This window comes from Syngnathus scovelli, chromosome 6 (genome assembly GCF_024217435.2).
Source record: "Syngnathus scovelli strain Florida chromosome 6, RoL_Ssco_1.2, whole genome shotgun sequence".
NCBI lineage: Eukaryota > Metazoa > Chordata > Actinopteri > Syngnathiformes > Syngnathidae > Syngnathus > Syngnathus scovelli.
The window spans coordinates 12808748-12824839 of NC_090852.1; the positions used below are offsets into that span (position 1 = coordinate 12808748).

The 16092-nt window shown below is 38.5% G+C and overlaps 1 protein-coding gene across 2 annotated transcripts in view; it reads left to right on the top strand.

The window, feature by feature from the left end:
• Window positions 1–763: 763 nt before the first annotated feature.
• The window catches only part of furinb (furin (paired basic amino acid cleaving enzyme) b), a 44062-nt gene continuing 28733 nt past the window's right edge, over window positions 764–16092 (top strand). Inside the window, exons 1-3 of one of the 2 annotated variants that reach the window (XM_049722532.2) lie at window positions 764–1120; window positions 1244–1426; window positions 3641–3912. In XM_049722532.2, coding sequence (XP_049578489.1) covers window positions 3739–3912 — 174 coding nt within the window. In that variant the 5' untranslated portion in view covers window positions 764–1120; window positions 1244–1426; window positions 3641–3738. Of the gene's footprint in view, window positions 1427–3640; window positions 3913–16092 lie in introns of both variants that reach the window. The other variant, XM_049722531.2, reaches the window with a different exon arrangement.

Consider the following 16092-nt stretch of genomic DNA (forward strand, 5'->3'; position numbering starts at 1 on the left):
GAGCGCCCCCCCCCCTCTTTTTTTCTATCAGGGGTAAATTATTGTATTGAGATACAATACTTGTATTTATTCTGACAGAAAAGATGAAAAAGTATTTTATTTTTAAATTGGCATTTTTGTCATAAATCTGTATGTGTGTGTGTTGGGGGAGTGGGGGGTCGTGGTAATCCAGTGTTTATATAGTCAAGGATGGGGCGCCCGTGACCCCAGGGAACATGTTAATTAGGATTCAATGTCATGCAGAAGTGTTTTTTTTTTTTTTTTTTTACTAATAGCCACTGAGGAGGACGGGTGGAATATTTTGTAATTACATATATTTAAATATTTTCTTCTTTCTGGGTGGCGTAACAGAAAATAAGTGAGAAACTCTAAATCTGTACAGATTAACGCAAATTATAACAACCTCAAACCCGAGACATGTCACTTAAAAATGTGTTTTTTAACAGTAGTTGTAGAAAACGTCTTTTATAAGATGTATTATTATTATTATTATTATTATTATTATTATTATTATTATTATTATTATTATTGTCTTGATGCGTTACCCTGCACCGCTGTAGTATCCTCTTTGTGATTAATAAACGAGTTAACTGGTTTTATCTCTTCTTGTATAGCTAAAACATTCATCCAAATTAATTATTTCTTGTATAAACGCAGAGAAGACAATTTAAATGACCTTTAGCCGCACCCCTCCGAACAATTATGGTTTCACGATTCAAGCACGCGCTCTATACGCTTTCGGTGTGACGCATTTCCCGGACAAAGGAGCAGGTTTGTTGTCATTCAGCAGCTCTCAAGCGCTCCCATCCTCCTCTGACCCCCTGCAGCTTCAATTTACCCGTTTCGACACTCGCGTTTACGTTTGTGCAACTCTGTCTTATAAACAGAAAAACGGCGTTTAAAGGAAAGAGGAATTGCTTTCGAAGGTTGAAGTCACCGGCAAAATAAAATAATGCTGAGGATGGCAAGTTGGACAAGCTAGCATTGGATTTCATCTTAAGCCGACAATATAATAGAAATAATTGTAAAGTTAAAGGACAAGTGGCGGGAGAAAGGATCAGTCCCGTCCGGCTGAAGATGGGGATGGAGTGCATGACGTCTTGGATTTTGACATGTCACGGTACGAGCGCATTTTTGTTGTTGATGAAACTACGAGTAAAACGTGTTTCCCACAGGGAGGGTCGCTATGGCAAAGTGGGCGGGTGCAATTGAAACGTTAGCAGAAACCTCATTTCTATTTTAGCCTTAAATCTGTGCCAGAGCTGCCGACAAGCCTCTCACCAGTCTGCCCAGTGACGGCGAATCCGTCCCCAGTCTCGCTCCTAGGCAATGTGATCCAACCCAGGTGGACCTCTTCTAGGGGGCTTGAGTGAGCACCACAATGGACACGCTCTCCGCGGCGCGTCCTCTCTGAAGTTTGTAGGAGGTAAGACTGTCACTCATTGATTTTTTTATTTTTTTTATTATGACAACTAAAGCATTTTTTCATTGCATATAGTCAATTTCATATTCATGGCTTTATATGCACGTTACAGCCTACAACAAACAGTCAGACAATGCATTAATTTGTTTCATAATTATCCACGCCTTCATTAGACAACTTCTCTCATCAATTGCATGTATTTGCGAGCGGTAGGAATTAATAACAAGTAAATTGACTGTTTTGTAGGCTTGACTTTCAGAAAAACAAACGCCCCACTCCCCGCCTCCCAATCAAGCTTCACGGGAATAAACGGTGTGAAGTTGGGGTAAATAAAGCGACATATAAAACCTGTAAATTATGGCCATTGCAGATTTGTTAACTTTCCTTTTTGGATGGGTGTGTTGATATTGGGGGTCAAGGTCACCATAGCAAGACAAACAGTAAGCTTTTAAGATTCCACCTTAACTATAATTTATTCCAGTTAATATCGTTTGATTCTAGTTTAGTATTGAAGCAATGTGGCTTTTCCCCCCTTTAATATTAAATCCCATTTGACTTGCAACACACAAATACTGTATACACTGCATAGTGCATACAGTTGCTACATATTTTTTCGTAGAGGAAAGGTTCATTTGTTTTTACAACATTATAGATTCACTCTTGACCTAACCTTGTTATGTGTTGAAAATGTTACAGCAGTGCAGATCAATTTCAGCTGTAAGATCATCGGAAACAGTATTTACAGAGGACACAAAGCAGTCAAGCATCGGAGAACAATATAGGAAGACAAGAGGTTATTATAGATATTGTTTACTCATGGGGCCATTGCTGCATTCGTAGACCGCAGTTTCTGAAAGTCCCACTGTCGAATTGCAGTAAGAGCAAAAAATTGGATCTGATGAACAGCTACTCTATCTCATTGCTCACTCAATTTCCAGTGCATCTCAGGTAAAAAGCTCTTTTCCTACTGTGTGTCCTGACTGAGCACAGTGCAATACGCATTTTTTTCCTGTCATACTGAACTTCATCTGCTTTTATAAATGGACACTCACCTGTCAAGGTTCTTCCGCACAATCACAGCAACATACTACTGTGCATTCTTTTAGAGGGCAGCCCGAAGCGTGGTGGGTGCTGATTTAACTTGGGCACAGCCTGAAATAGAACTCAAGTGCTGGTTATGTTGTGCTACCTACTTACTATTCACCGGTGGAGCCAGCAAGTTACATTTTGGCCAGCTTTGTTTGCATAAATGAAAAAAATATAAGATGAGCTGACTGGAAGAATCTAACATAGAAAAGGAAGAATCTGTGAAATTGTTTTTAAGCAACACATAGTTTTTTTGCTGTTCAGTCAATGGAAATTGCTGTATTAGAGTTCCTCAGTCTCTCAGTTAGAACAGTAAACCAATACTTGACTTCCTTTGCAAATGCTCAGTTTTTAAATAGAACAGGTCTGGCGTTTGAAAAGACACGACTGCCTAGAGATCAGGAAACAGACATTTCTGTCTGTCTGTTCCATGCCATTCTATGTTCAGTTTGCATGTACTGTGTAACCTTGATTTAACAGTATAATTGGGGGATGGGGTCGTCCATTAGAGAAGATTTTTTTTTCATGGCCTAAAAATACCCAGTAGCAGACTATTAGTTGTAATTTAGCTGGGTTTTGTTGATAACATTGCAGTTTGATTCCTATTGTCTTAAACAATTGTGGATTATAACAAGAGGGGACAAAGACAATTGTCATTATATCATTGGTCTCACACTGACCCTGCTGGTCATTTAGCAGAAATGACTAAAATGCTGTAGTCTTGTATGTTTCCGTCACAGATCAAATTTTCAAACAGCGTGGAGTACAGAAAATCCTAAATGAATTTCCCTTTGATTAATTATTATTAATACCACAATGCAAAAAGTATTTAATTACATCCAATAAAAAAAAAAACGTACCTAAAACATGTACACACAGTTCTTATTTTACGAATAAGGATGTGCATTTCATAATCATCACCACAAATGTATAGTATGTATAGTTAACTGCTTTACATATTTATTGAAAGGGTTGTAAAAAGTCATGTCAAGTTTGACTGCCAACCTCATTAATATTGTGGCTGTGCTGTCTACTTTTCGCTTTGGTGTAAGTGGGGAATTCTGACCCAGAAGTGACACCATCAAGAAAATATTTGACTTTATCACTCACTTTGTGTTTTGTCGTCTCTAGGCCACTGTTCTACTTTACCACCACAAGAGAGCCCAGCTCCAATTTGGCTGTGACGCAGTGATAAACCCACAAATACACTGCCCTGTGTTTCACTTGTCATGGATGCCCAAGTGGCTCTGCTGCACGTATGGACAGTCCTTGTCCTGACAGCAGAACTGAATTGGATTGATACTGCAGAGGTCTACACCAATGCTTGGGCTGTCCAGATTAATGGAGGCCCTGAGGAGGCTGATCGCATCGCAAAGGAGCACGGTTTCATCAACCATGGCAATGTGAGTCGAACATATAATGCGCTGTAACTGTGCGTGCTTCGTTTGCTCTCAAGATGTTGCTGTCAAGTATGATTGTCCTGACGCTCCGTGTGGCACTAACTGGTTGTGTTAGAATTCTCTCGGCAACAAAAATCTGTAGCCCACCACTCTTCATTTAGCGCTGACTTGTCATGCTTTAGACTTGCGTGCAAACCTTTCATATTCATTTCTTTTAGTGTATGATCATGCCAGGTCACAAGACTTGTGAGCAGTTCTAATGAGTTTTATGATAACCACTCAATTGTTAGAGTAGTAAGAATTTTAAGAACAGTAGAGTATTGCAAAGAAATCTTTACCTTGCTAGCATCTCATCCTTATTTCTAGAAATTATAATCCTCTAATTTAAACTCTCAAGCAAATCAATTTATATGCGTAATTTGAGTGAATACAAAATGAGTTACAGGTCATAAACTTGAACCTGAATTGTTGCATCCTTAAACGAACCCTGACGAAAAAACAACATTTGGGCTGTGCGCAAACACTCACTAACCTTCGGCACTCAGTGAGATACGAACTTTATTGCTTCATTTACTTTTTTAACTGTACTTGGAGCAGTGGAGGATCACACTTTCTGCTCCATTTTTTTCACTTGACTGGAGCGGTGTAGAATCACATTTTAAACTCAAGTGAACTCAAGGTGAAAAACTCGAAAACTCACAAATTGGGTCGCTTGTAAATTAAGGGACCACTGTATATTATATAGTCTCTCGACTGCACAGATTTAAACCTATTTCCAGTGGGTCTCCACCAACTGCAGTAAATAGGGGCTCACTCTAAAGAGATACCATGTGGTGAATTATGTTGAGTAAAATTTATGGATTAAAAAAAGAAAATCTTATAATGTTGCTTGATGTTACTGGGCAAAAAAAAAAAAAATGTAGCCATTTTTATTATTTTAGTCTCTGGCCACTGAGAGAAGGTGCTGCTACAGGGAACGATGTGCAGAATATATGTGACAGTGCAGTGACTGTACAGCAAGGGTTATGAGAGGGAATACATCTGGCAAGGCATTATGAAGCTGGGGGATAAGACTGTAAAGGTCTTAGTCATTTTTCTGTCATCCATGGTGGTAGTTCCAAAGGGAGGCTGAAGGGAACTGATGTATAATACAGGCTAATTGGATTTCTCTTTCTAATGTGATTATAGGATCATCAGAAAGCTGATTATCTGTTCACTTCTATGTCCAATAATGCACAAATGTATAGTATATTGATGAATGTGTAGTTTTGCTTATCATTATTCAGTTTAATTGTGTTTTACTTGTCTTGAGGATGAGAAATTGTGTTTGTGATTAGTATGAGGCATTGTAGAGGGGTCGGGTATGCTTTCTGATTGATTTTTCAAAACCCAACTATCTCCATGTGCTTATTTGTTTTATAGTTTGGCACCAGTTGACAAATTCCATTTTATTTCAAGCAAATAAGAAATTAGATATAGAAAGAATGAGCTGTTATTGACAGCCACATGATAACTATTGATACTTTATCCAGCGCAGTTGAAAACTATTTGGCCCAGTCCTGATTTCAGGTTTGTTTGGGGGTTTTAGGCAGATTGGACAATCCAAATTGCTCGTTGGTGTGAGTGTGAATGGTTGTTTGTCTATGTGTGCCCTTGTAAATATATTTTCAAGTAGCATTTTAAATGGACTATAGAGAGACGTATGAAGTTATATGACTAGCGCGTAAACCTTAGCGCTGGTGATCTGATAAAACTCCATGATCACTTTAAAGACGTTAGATAATAAAAAGTTAGGCTGTTTGATCTTTATTACTGCTTTATTACAGTGTTAAGGATAGCTAGGATTGTTATTCATTCGGAAAGCGGGAAGTTCAGGGAGGCACCTCATCCACACAGTCACTCACAAGTCAAAAAGTGTCGCCAGACACACAAGTAGAATAAGTGGCTGATTTACTCTCTCCTCCATCCAATTCACATAGCATCAAAATGACTTACTCAATCTGATATTGTCATCTGCTCCCCAAATTCTGGACCCCAAAGTCCACGTGAAATCAAGATTTAGGTGTACTTGGATTGTATTTCTGAATACAATTTTATTCCTGTAAAACCTGGAACTGTATCGGAAGGAATAACATTTTCAAGTAACCCCCCATTCCAACCCTGGTTGTCTCATTCCAGTTTTCCCACCTACCACTGTCTTTTTTTTCCCAGTCCAAAGCATCAGTGGTGCATGGTGCATCAAATTATGTTATCTTCCTCTGGCCAGATAACAAATGGTGGGAAGCTATGGAAGTAGCCATATCTCTGATTCCATACTCGCTGGAGCAATAAAATCGCAACAGCGGCAGCTGCCAGAATTGCATCAAGTTGGCAGAAACTCAATATTATGAGTCTAAGATCTAATATTTCAAAATCAGAATCAAGCTATCGAGCCATAATTCCCTCAGTGCTGCAAAATTAAGCCAAAATATTCTTGCTCTCTGCTGGATAGTTATATTGCCATGGCTCTAGGACTATTGCCAATTTCTCTCAATGCTCAGACAACCTGCGATTGAGCCACCAGCCTGCTGGATCAATTCATCATCTTCTTTCCAGTTCACATCAAATGACTTGCATGATCTTGTCCCAAAGCAAACAATACTACAGCCCAGTCTGCGGTCTTCAGATGTGTCATATAATTTGTCTCTGGCTGTGTGGGTTGAGTTAATATTTCTGCTCAAAAATGACAGATGCTTCCTCAAGTGACTGCATGCATGCAATTTGCTGTAATTTTAGGCTTTGGAGAGTTCATTGCAGTATTTTCAGGTGTCTTTTAAAATTGTCAAAATTAAAATATCAGAAAATATCATTTAGGCATGCCAGGAGGCATAGTTTTTGTGTGCTTGTCTATTGCTACTCATTTGTTCAGCTATGAAATGATTTATTTAAAGGTGCATCAAAGTATCTTTCTCTAGCTTGCTTTTGCCCCCCCCCCCCCCCCCAGTACCCCTCTTCCCCACCCCATTCACATAGCCTTGTTTTCTCTCCAGTTCATTTGTGTTTTGAGATGTTTCACACGTAAACTCACACTCCACAGTGTTATGCAGCTCAAAAGAACAATGGTTGCCCTTGGAGTATCTGCTGTCAATTCCCACAAGACTCTGAAGGAAAAATAAGGGCAGCCTATCCAGATAAAAGCTGTGAAGTCTTTCTATCTGCTTTTTTTGGAATTCCATATAACAATGATTGTTATGCGTTGTGTATCGTTATGGGGAGGGTTTTTCCCCCCATTTAGACGTTGAGCTCTTAACATGTACATTATTTCCGCTCCAGTCTTTAGCAGAGCTGTGAAATTGCATCTCACCGAATGTGTTTTGACAAACAAAAAAATGATTTTATCTTCTTTCGTTTATCTGGTACAATGTATTTCTCAACCTTTGGTATTATGGTAAACATTAATGCCTGTGATTTTGATCATCAAGACCGCATGCTCCAAATGCATACAAATAAAAAAAGGGAGATGGGTTTGCATCATTTCCTGTGATAAATGGCTGTTTTTCTTTCCACACACCTTTATCCAAATTGCTAAGCAGATAAAAAAAAATCTCATATCTTGGTGGATAATAAAGAATATTACACCGCATTTTTTATGTATTCTTTTTCATTTTGTTTGTGTTCAAACAACTAATACAGAATGACTGACAACTTGCTCTTTTTCTTTTTCAACCTTTCCTTCTTTTCGTCACTTACACTATTAAGCTGCAAGAAGTTCTTGCAGAGCTCTTAATGTTACAAGCGCTTTCTCTTTAGTTTTTCGTCCTCCACTTTCCCCATCCAATAGTTTCTACTTTAATCAAGTGTTTCTTATTCTCAGGAAAATAGTCATGCTTGTCTTATTGCTGCCTCTTGTCGAAATGCATCACTCCATTGTGAATTAAACCTCTAGCCAAGACTTTTGATTTTAGTTTTAAAATAGGTATATGCGATTTTAAATATCCATCGGACTTCTTTTGTGGTCTTTGGTGTCTAAGCAAGTTGAGACTCTCAGGTCAACCAGTAGACATGGTCTCTCCAAACATGCATACAATAGAATACCTCACCAAGGAGACATGCAGTTTTTGCCTTATTGACCATAAAGGTGCATTCCACTTGGCCTCCCTATAGCCATCAGCTGCTTTTGGCCTTCCACAGGCCTTTCCACTTCCTCCAGAAGAATTGATAGGCATACAATCTTCCACTTGTTCCAGGAATTTCGAACATCGTGCGAAAAAGCGGTTCAGAAAATGGATGGATGGACGGACGGACAGACGGATGGATGGATGGAAAACTAATACTACTGAGACAATGTCAGGCATTATTGCAGTCAGAATTTGCTTTGTTAAGAAGTAAAGAAATACTTCTAAAGGTGACGGCTGACTAGATGAGTAAGAGAGCAGATGAGAGAAGTCTCCTCTGAGACAGTATCTGCTTGTTTTAACATTGTCTCCTCTTCAGGGTTTTTTTTAAAGTCAAGTCACAAGGCACTTCTGCCTCTACATTATTTCACCCACACTATACATCAAACCAACAAACCTGGTGTATTTGCCATTTGCTGCCCAGATTTGTTTTTTCTTTTATGTAATTACACATTCATTAAAATCTCCAATATTTTTATACAATAATATATTTGTATATTAATTAAATGGGTTAGATTTCTGACTTGGATGGTTTCTCTTTTGACTAGAGGCAGTACTGCTGCTTCACAGCAAAATGTTTTCCGTGGCCAAATCTCAAATCAAGTCTCTGTTAGTTAACTGTTAAATTGTATGTGTGAAGGTGTTTCCTGTGAAATGCACCACATTTCCTCTGCCATGTTTTGTACATATGCAATACTCAGAAAGCTGCAGTTGAATAAGTTAAGTGAAGGTAATGACGACACAATTAAATGTGTGAAGTAATTATCCGTCACTGCAATGCAGTTGCTGCGCTGATTTGATCACAGAAATGCTCCAATTATATTGATATCCTTCAACTGCAGTCAGTAGCTGTCAACTGTAATACAACTAATTAATTCGTGAAGGAATTAAAGCTATTGGTATGACCTTATCCAAGACTCTGCTGCCGTAGGCAATTATCTGCCTTTAAACTAGATGTGGCTAGAGGCACAGTCTACTTGATAAAAATACAACCATCTGGTGATATGACATGTGTTGGGTTGATTTGATAAATTTTTGGGTCTGTTTGACTTTTGTCCATGAGCCAGAATAATACATAGAGTTCTGAGCTCTATCTTTGGGCATTGCACAATGCAGATAGACATTCTGGTGCCGCTGTTTTGATTCCCGCTTCTACATTTCCCATCTGCTTGCATTCAAACACCGTAGAATATTAGTGTCCCCAATTAACTAATGCTAGGAAGAGAAATGTAGACATACGAGTTATCTGTTTTCACAAAATCAAGGATATCTTACGCTAACTCAAAGGCTGTAAATGGTGATTTTTTTTTTATAAATGGCGTCTGAAAATTGTGGGGGGGCTTGTATTATGAAAAATACATTTTTACTCTGTAGAAAAAATCTCTTTTAAAGATACACTATAGAATCAAAAATGCATTTCTAAAATGTGTCATGCAACAGTGAACATTGGACTATATGTACCTATCCTTTCCACATTTGGGGTGAGGAAGCGTGCTAGCTTCTGTCACTATTGTTGAACGAATAGCGATTGCATAGAACTTTTTAATGAAAGAGTGTTGTTTCATTCATGTTAAAATCCCATTATTGTGGTCAAAGTGTCATCTCTCTGAGGCATTGTTGTGAGCTTGCTTCAAAATGTGCTTCACTTTTAGGTTTTGTATTCGACACACACAACTACAGTATATGGCATTGAAAAAACAAATATTTCTGTTTGCTGCACCCTTGAGACGCATTCACTGAACTGCCAGTGTTCAATTGAACCCGGATTAAGAACCATTGCACAATGCTCTCTCTTGCGCGCATGCACAACACACAAACAAACACACGCACACACGCACACACACACACACACACACACACACACACACACACACACACACACACACTTTTAAAAGCCAGAACATCCCCAGCTTCAGTAGAGAATGTATGCTGTGTGGAACAAATGCTGCTCAGACTCAGGGATGACATTTTTTGTCCCAATTGCATTCACCTTGTGAATCTATAGTGCACAGTGGAGCTGCAATGCTGCATGAGCAGCTTTATCTAAAATGTAAATGTCCCAGGGCTTCTCTGAATATTGTCTGAAATGGCATGGTAGTTATCCAGTATATGTAACACCAATTGCTATCTTTGTAAATCGGGATTTTTATTTTTTTTAAGTAAAGAATTAATGTTGGCAAGGCATTTTCTTTGACTTTTTCCACAGGGCTGTTTTTTTCCCCTTAATGAATAAAATTGTCATTTAGAAAAAGCATTTTATCTTAGGTTGTCTTAAAATTGGCTTGACAATTAAATAAAAAAAATAAAAAATATCAAATAAATTGATTGATGAATGAATGAATGGATGGATGATGGATGGATGGATGGATGGATGGATGGATGGATGGATGGATGGATGGATGGATGGATGGATGGATGGATGGATGGATGGATGGATAAATGGATAAATGGATGGATGGATGGATGGATGGATGGATGGATGGATGGATGGATGGATGGATGGATGGATGGATGGATGGATGGATGGATGGATGGATGGATACAGTGTGTATGCCAGTGTGTTATCATTGTTTGTATGAGCTCTGAGTGCATGCAGACCCACTTTATACTGTATGCTCTTGCAAGGTTATACATGAAGTATTGATAGCTTTTTGTTAGATATATCTATCAAAATAAATTGATAGAAGTAGCACAAAACCATCCTCCATAAATGCTGCATGACTGTAATGCAATTTGTCGGCTGATCTGTCATGAATGTGTATTTCTATATATGAAATACATTCGGGATGTTAATCTGCTGTAATAACAGTATGTTCCCTTTTTGTGAGTAATAGAGGTCCCGAGAGATCTAGTCATAATGCACAACGGCAAAGCATTATTTGTCATTATTATGAAGGCTGTCATGAGACCATGCTCAGAAGTCTTTCCGATATTCTGTGGTCTCTCTTGCTGTCAGTGCAGCCACATAAATGTTTACACCAAGCACAGCACGAATGACTGTATAGAGTAGGGATCTTCAATCCTAATCTTCAGGGTCTGGTGTCCTGCATGTTTTATGTGTCTCCCTGCTGCAACACAGGGCGAATGGTAACATCTCTCGGCAAGACCCTGTACGCTATACACGGATTTCCAGCCACTGCTGGTCGCAAGCCCAGATGAAAAATAATGCATGGGTTGCCTCAGGAAGGACATCTGGTGTGGACAGACAGACGGACAGACAGTCAGACAGACGAAGTACAGCTGTTGCCATTGCCATTGTCCTTTCTTGCGCAAAGCGTTCACGTGAGCTGACTGGTTATGTTTGTCGTCCAGCAACACTCCAAGATATTTACACATCTGCACCACCTCCACACAGACTCCATTGATGGCCACAGGCTCTAAATGAGACCTGGGCCTCCTAAAGTCCACCAGCATTTCCCTGAACTTGAAAAAACTGTGCCAGCTATATCATGCGAGTGGCTCGCTGTGGAAACTCCCGATAAGGAGAAGCTGAGAGTAACTTACATTTTAAGAGACAGTTTTTTTATGTTCTCTATTATAGTCACAACTCATCAATGTCATTCCATGTATGTACAGGTATCCCTTCCTAAATAGAAATTTGTGCACGATGGGAGCAATGACAGTATTTGATAACTGATTTGCACATTACAGTATTCCTTGCAGTCATTTCATTGTGCGAAAAAAATAATGACACATGAGCTGATATTTATTGCAGACAATGTCAGTGTAACACCCCCTTGTTTATAAGTGACCGTCACTGTTATTCTTTATCCTTATCTTATGCTTTGTCCCTATCTTTGGAAACCAGCCACTACTACTCTAAGTGGGTTTGTTCTGATCACAATTCTTTGCACCAGTCTCAGTCATTCTGTTTTGACGCACTTGACGCGGCAATGTGTTGAAAAAAGGGTTAAACGAAATAAAATAACACCTACGGTGTGTGAACATGCTATCGATTTGTACTATCAATTATTTGCAGTTAGTGTTATCACTGCTTTGACCAGTGGCATAAGGATAGGGTGGGACGTAGCTAAATGAGGCGGCATTCCAACGTTCTACCAGCTTGAACATCGCAGGTTGCACCTTTTAATAATACAGTAGCATCAAAGGACTAAGACGTTATTCAGTAGGACACCATCTAAACAACAAACAGGAGGGAGGGATTGTATTATTGCAGATATTAATCTCAATAAAGAATGGTGTGGTTGGTACAAGTCCTACTTTTTTTCTAAGTAGGTTTGCTTTTTTGTGCTATATGTTTAAAAGTGCCGACAGCCTCCATTTTTCTGAGCTAAGCCCTTGAAGGTCAGCGGAGATGAGCCTGTTTAACATATTTCCTTCCTGTGTTTCATCATTGCGGCAATACACTCACAGTCATCCCTGCCTACAGGCTTGTATCTATAAATAGATGAATTGATATTAAGTTATCTTGCTAAAAATCTTCTGAGTGATAGTACCACTGATTTTCTCCATCTTCTGTACAAACAAGTATCAGTCTGGGCCTTTATGTATTGTCTAGTCCAATAGCTCACACTCTTGATATGTAGCAGATGCAGGGGACAGATATACATATTTTTTGCATGATGGAGACACACGGAAGAGTTTTGAGTCAGGGATGAATTACTCACTGTCTAGAGCAGGGGTGTCAAAGTAATTTTTTTCGCGGGCCGCATTGTAGTCATAGCTTCTTTCTTTCCAGCTTACAAAACAAACTGACAAATAACTCGTTTTCAAATCAGACGAGTAAAAACTGGTCAAATATTTTTAAAAAAAGATATTAAAAGTGAAGACAATTTGCAATTCTAGTAATGACACGAATTTGATGCACAATTTGTCTTCGCGGGCCACATAAAATGATACGCCGGGCCGTATCTGGCCCCCGGCCCTTGAGTTTGACACCTGTGGTCTAGAGGTATACACTTTGGGTCAGCGTCCCAAAATGGTATTGCGCAACTTTCTTTTGATGCATTGAGGTTGAAAGACTAACCCCAAACTACAATATTTCCTGTCTTATGGTTCAGGAACAAACAGACAGACAAACAAACAGCAGCCGCTTCAACTGATCACTCTCGCACCAACCGTCATAAAATAAAATAATAAAATAAAAATATTTTTAAAACAAAACTCTGCAATAGCAATACAGATTCCCTTATTTGCATAATTCTATGCATCATTGCTTATGCTCTTTGTCAGATGCACTCATCACAGTGGCATATTTTTCATCATGTCTTAAGTAGAGCCAAACACACTTCTTTATCTGCTGTAAATTTATGTTCTTTATACGGTCATTAAAAAGCCTGAAAAAGGCGTACTTTTTTTAATCTTTTAATATTCGTACTAATATTCTTTTCAAACATGATTCCATCATGTCCCCTAATATTATTTTGAAAATTACATTTCGTGCAGGTTTGCAAAAGAAAAAAGGATGTGTTATTCTCAAGAAATGATGGCACGATACTCTACGATTCTGTTTCTGTCTCAGCTCAAGAGAATAGAAAAGAGACTTTTTGCTGGATGGTGCACCGAGATTTGCCATGATTTTTTTGAAAATATGCTGTGATCTAATTTTTTCCTTTTAATTTTTCCATCGAGATTTGACGTGATTTAATTTTTCATAAGCTTAGCTTCATCAGGCACGAGCTGTTCTTTAATAGATGTTTATTGATTAAATTCTGAAAGTAGGGGTGGCAAGTAGGGTGCCAAGGCATTTGGTGGGGGTGACAGCCCCCAACCCACAGATCCACCAGAGTAAATTCTAAATTTAAATTGTGAGAACCCACAGTTTTTGTCAAAGCCAGTTTATTTTTTTATTTAATTCATTTTATTTTATTTCTTTTGTTAAAACAACTCTTAATTCTGCCTTAAATGTAAAGAATGGCTGATTTCTGTGAGCAAATTTCATCATTGTCAGTAATTAATATCCAGTAATACTCTCGTCTGTTTCAAGTTATTTTATTATGTATTATTCAAACTAATCAGGGTAGAAACTACATTATCATTTGTGATTACAGAATTTACATTCCATGTCTTTACAGTATTTAATTTTGGTTCAGAGTGTTTTTATGCAGGGTTTCCTAAACACCTGAATTATCATTTTTTTCATCTTCAGACTCAAATGTACAGAAATACATATATATTATTTACATACAGAAAATTGGCAGATATAAACATTTAACCAATAATGAGGAAGCTAACATGCATACTTAACAGACTTGAATTAAAAACCCCAGAAAAAACATAATGTAAATTCGACCAGTGGCCCAGTGACCAGCTTATTTACTTGATGTGTTTCTCTATTATGCTTGATATATTTTCACATAAAATCTTTGCAATGCGCCCACATAATTGTTTGAGGCTTTTCACAGCTTAGCTTTTCCCAAGGCAATTCTCCTGATGAATGCAGTCGAGGCAAGGAGGCTGCAGTTAGAGCTAGGATGTAAACAAATAATTACCTCTCATTTGAAAATACCCAATTAGCTTTGGTTTTAGACTACTAAAATGAGCTTCTTCCCCCAAGTACAAACCAGGCCTTTCAGCTGTAATTTGTCTAAAGATAGCAACTGGGTCGATTGCAAATTGTGTGTGTTTATGTGTGTGTGTGTGTGTGTGTGTCTATGTGTGTGGCCATCCAAATCTGTCATATTTTTTCTTTTACTTTACTTACTGTGTGTGTGTTTTGTGTAAATGCCTATAACAAATGGCAGCAAATCAAAGCCCATTGAGATGGTGACAGTTTGATAATTGTCTCTAATATTTCCATCTCAGTGAAACAACAGTTGGAGCTTTGCATCATCTGTCAAGGTTGGGTGCTTCTTTTATAGTTGTCAGCTAATGATGTCACTTGTCTCATAAAGTTGACCCTGACTTTACACCATCCGTCCATCCATCCATCCATCCATCCATCCATCCATCCATCCATCCATCCATCCATCCATCCATCCATCCATCCATCCATCCATCCATCCATCCATCTTGCTGGATTTTCATGTGTACATTTATAGGACTTTGGGTTAGGGTTAGTTTCATATACACTGCCACTTGAGTGAAGTAAAAGAAAAGGGGGCAGGACCCCAGCAACAGTCACTGTTGCACTTTCAGCTATTTATTCAGCGGGATAAACACCCAACGCATAAATTCAAAATGAAGAGGCGCAAGGTGCATGGAGGAGCTCTCTGCTGCCGGTCTAATAGACTCCAGGCTTCTGGGAGTATATACCACACATGTCTTCTTCCCACTCTTTTTTGAGCTAAAATGCTATTTTATTTATATTTAGTTGTTTTTCTTTGTCTTCTTACTTTTACACCCACAATAAATATTCAATCAAACAATCGTGCTCTTGTTCTGGCCATACTACCTTGCAAGCTCAATGATACGCATGCCCTCGCTATGCTTTATGAGTTCGACTTTTATATCGATAGTCATCGGTCTCTTCTATTACTTTTATCTTCATCCTCGATTACTGCACAATACTACTGTCCGTATTGTACACTGTACTGTATTTATGTATGTATTGATTTTTGCACTGCTAACACGCCTTGACGAACTGGGAGTGGCCAAGGAGACAAGGGGGGAGCTGGGTAGTGGGTTCGCAATTCAAAATTCAGTTCATAAGAAGCAAAAGAATCTCAAGCCTCTGGTTCGTATCGCGAAGAGTTTGTAAGTATGGCCATTGGAAAGTGGAGATTCACTGTATTGATAGCTATCAAGAGGGCTTGCTATTAAGTTGACAGCATTTGAACAGTTAAAATAACACTTCTCGCTTTTTTATATTTATATTTAAAGCCATTGAAGTGAAATGACATTATATTCAGCAATGGATGCACATATCCGCGTGTATCACCAGCAATTGTGCATTTGCCTGTTTTGTACGTTGTATTTTTTTGGGATGACTGTAAAGAGCATATAAATCCTCAAATCTTGTACACTGTATTAATTATTATTAATGCACTATTTAACATTTTGATGCAGTGCATTTCCAATTAGCACATTATTTCTCCAGTTATCCTTACACGATAAAAACTAGTTGACT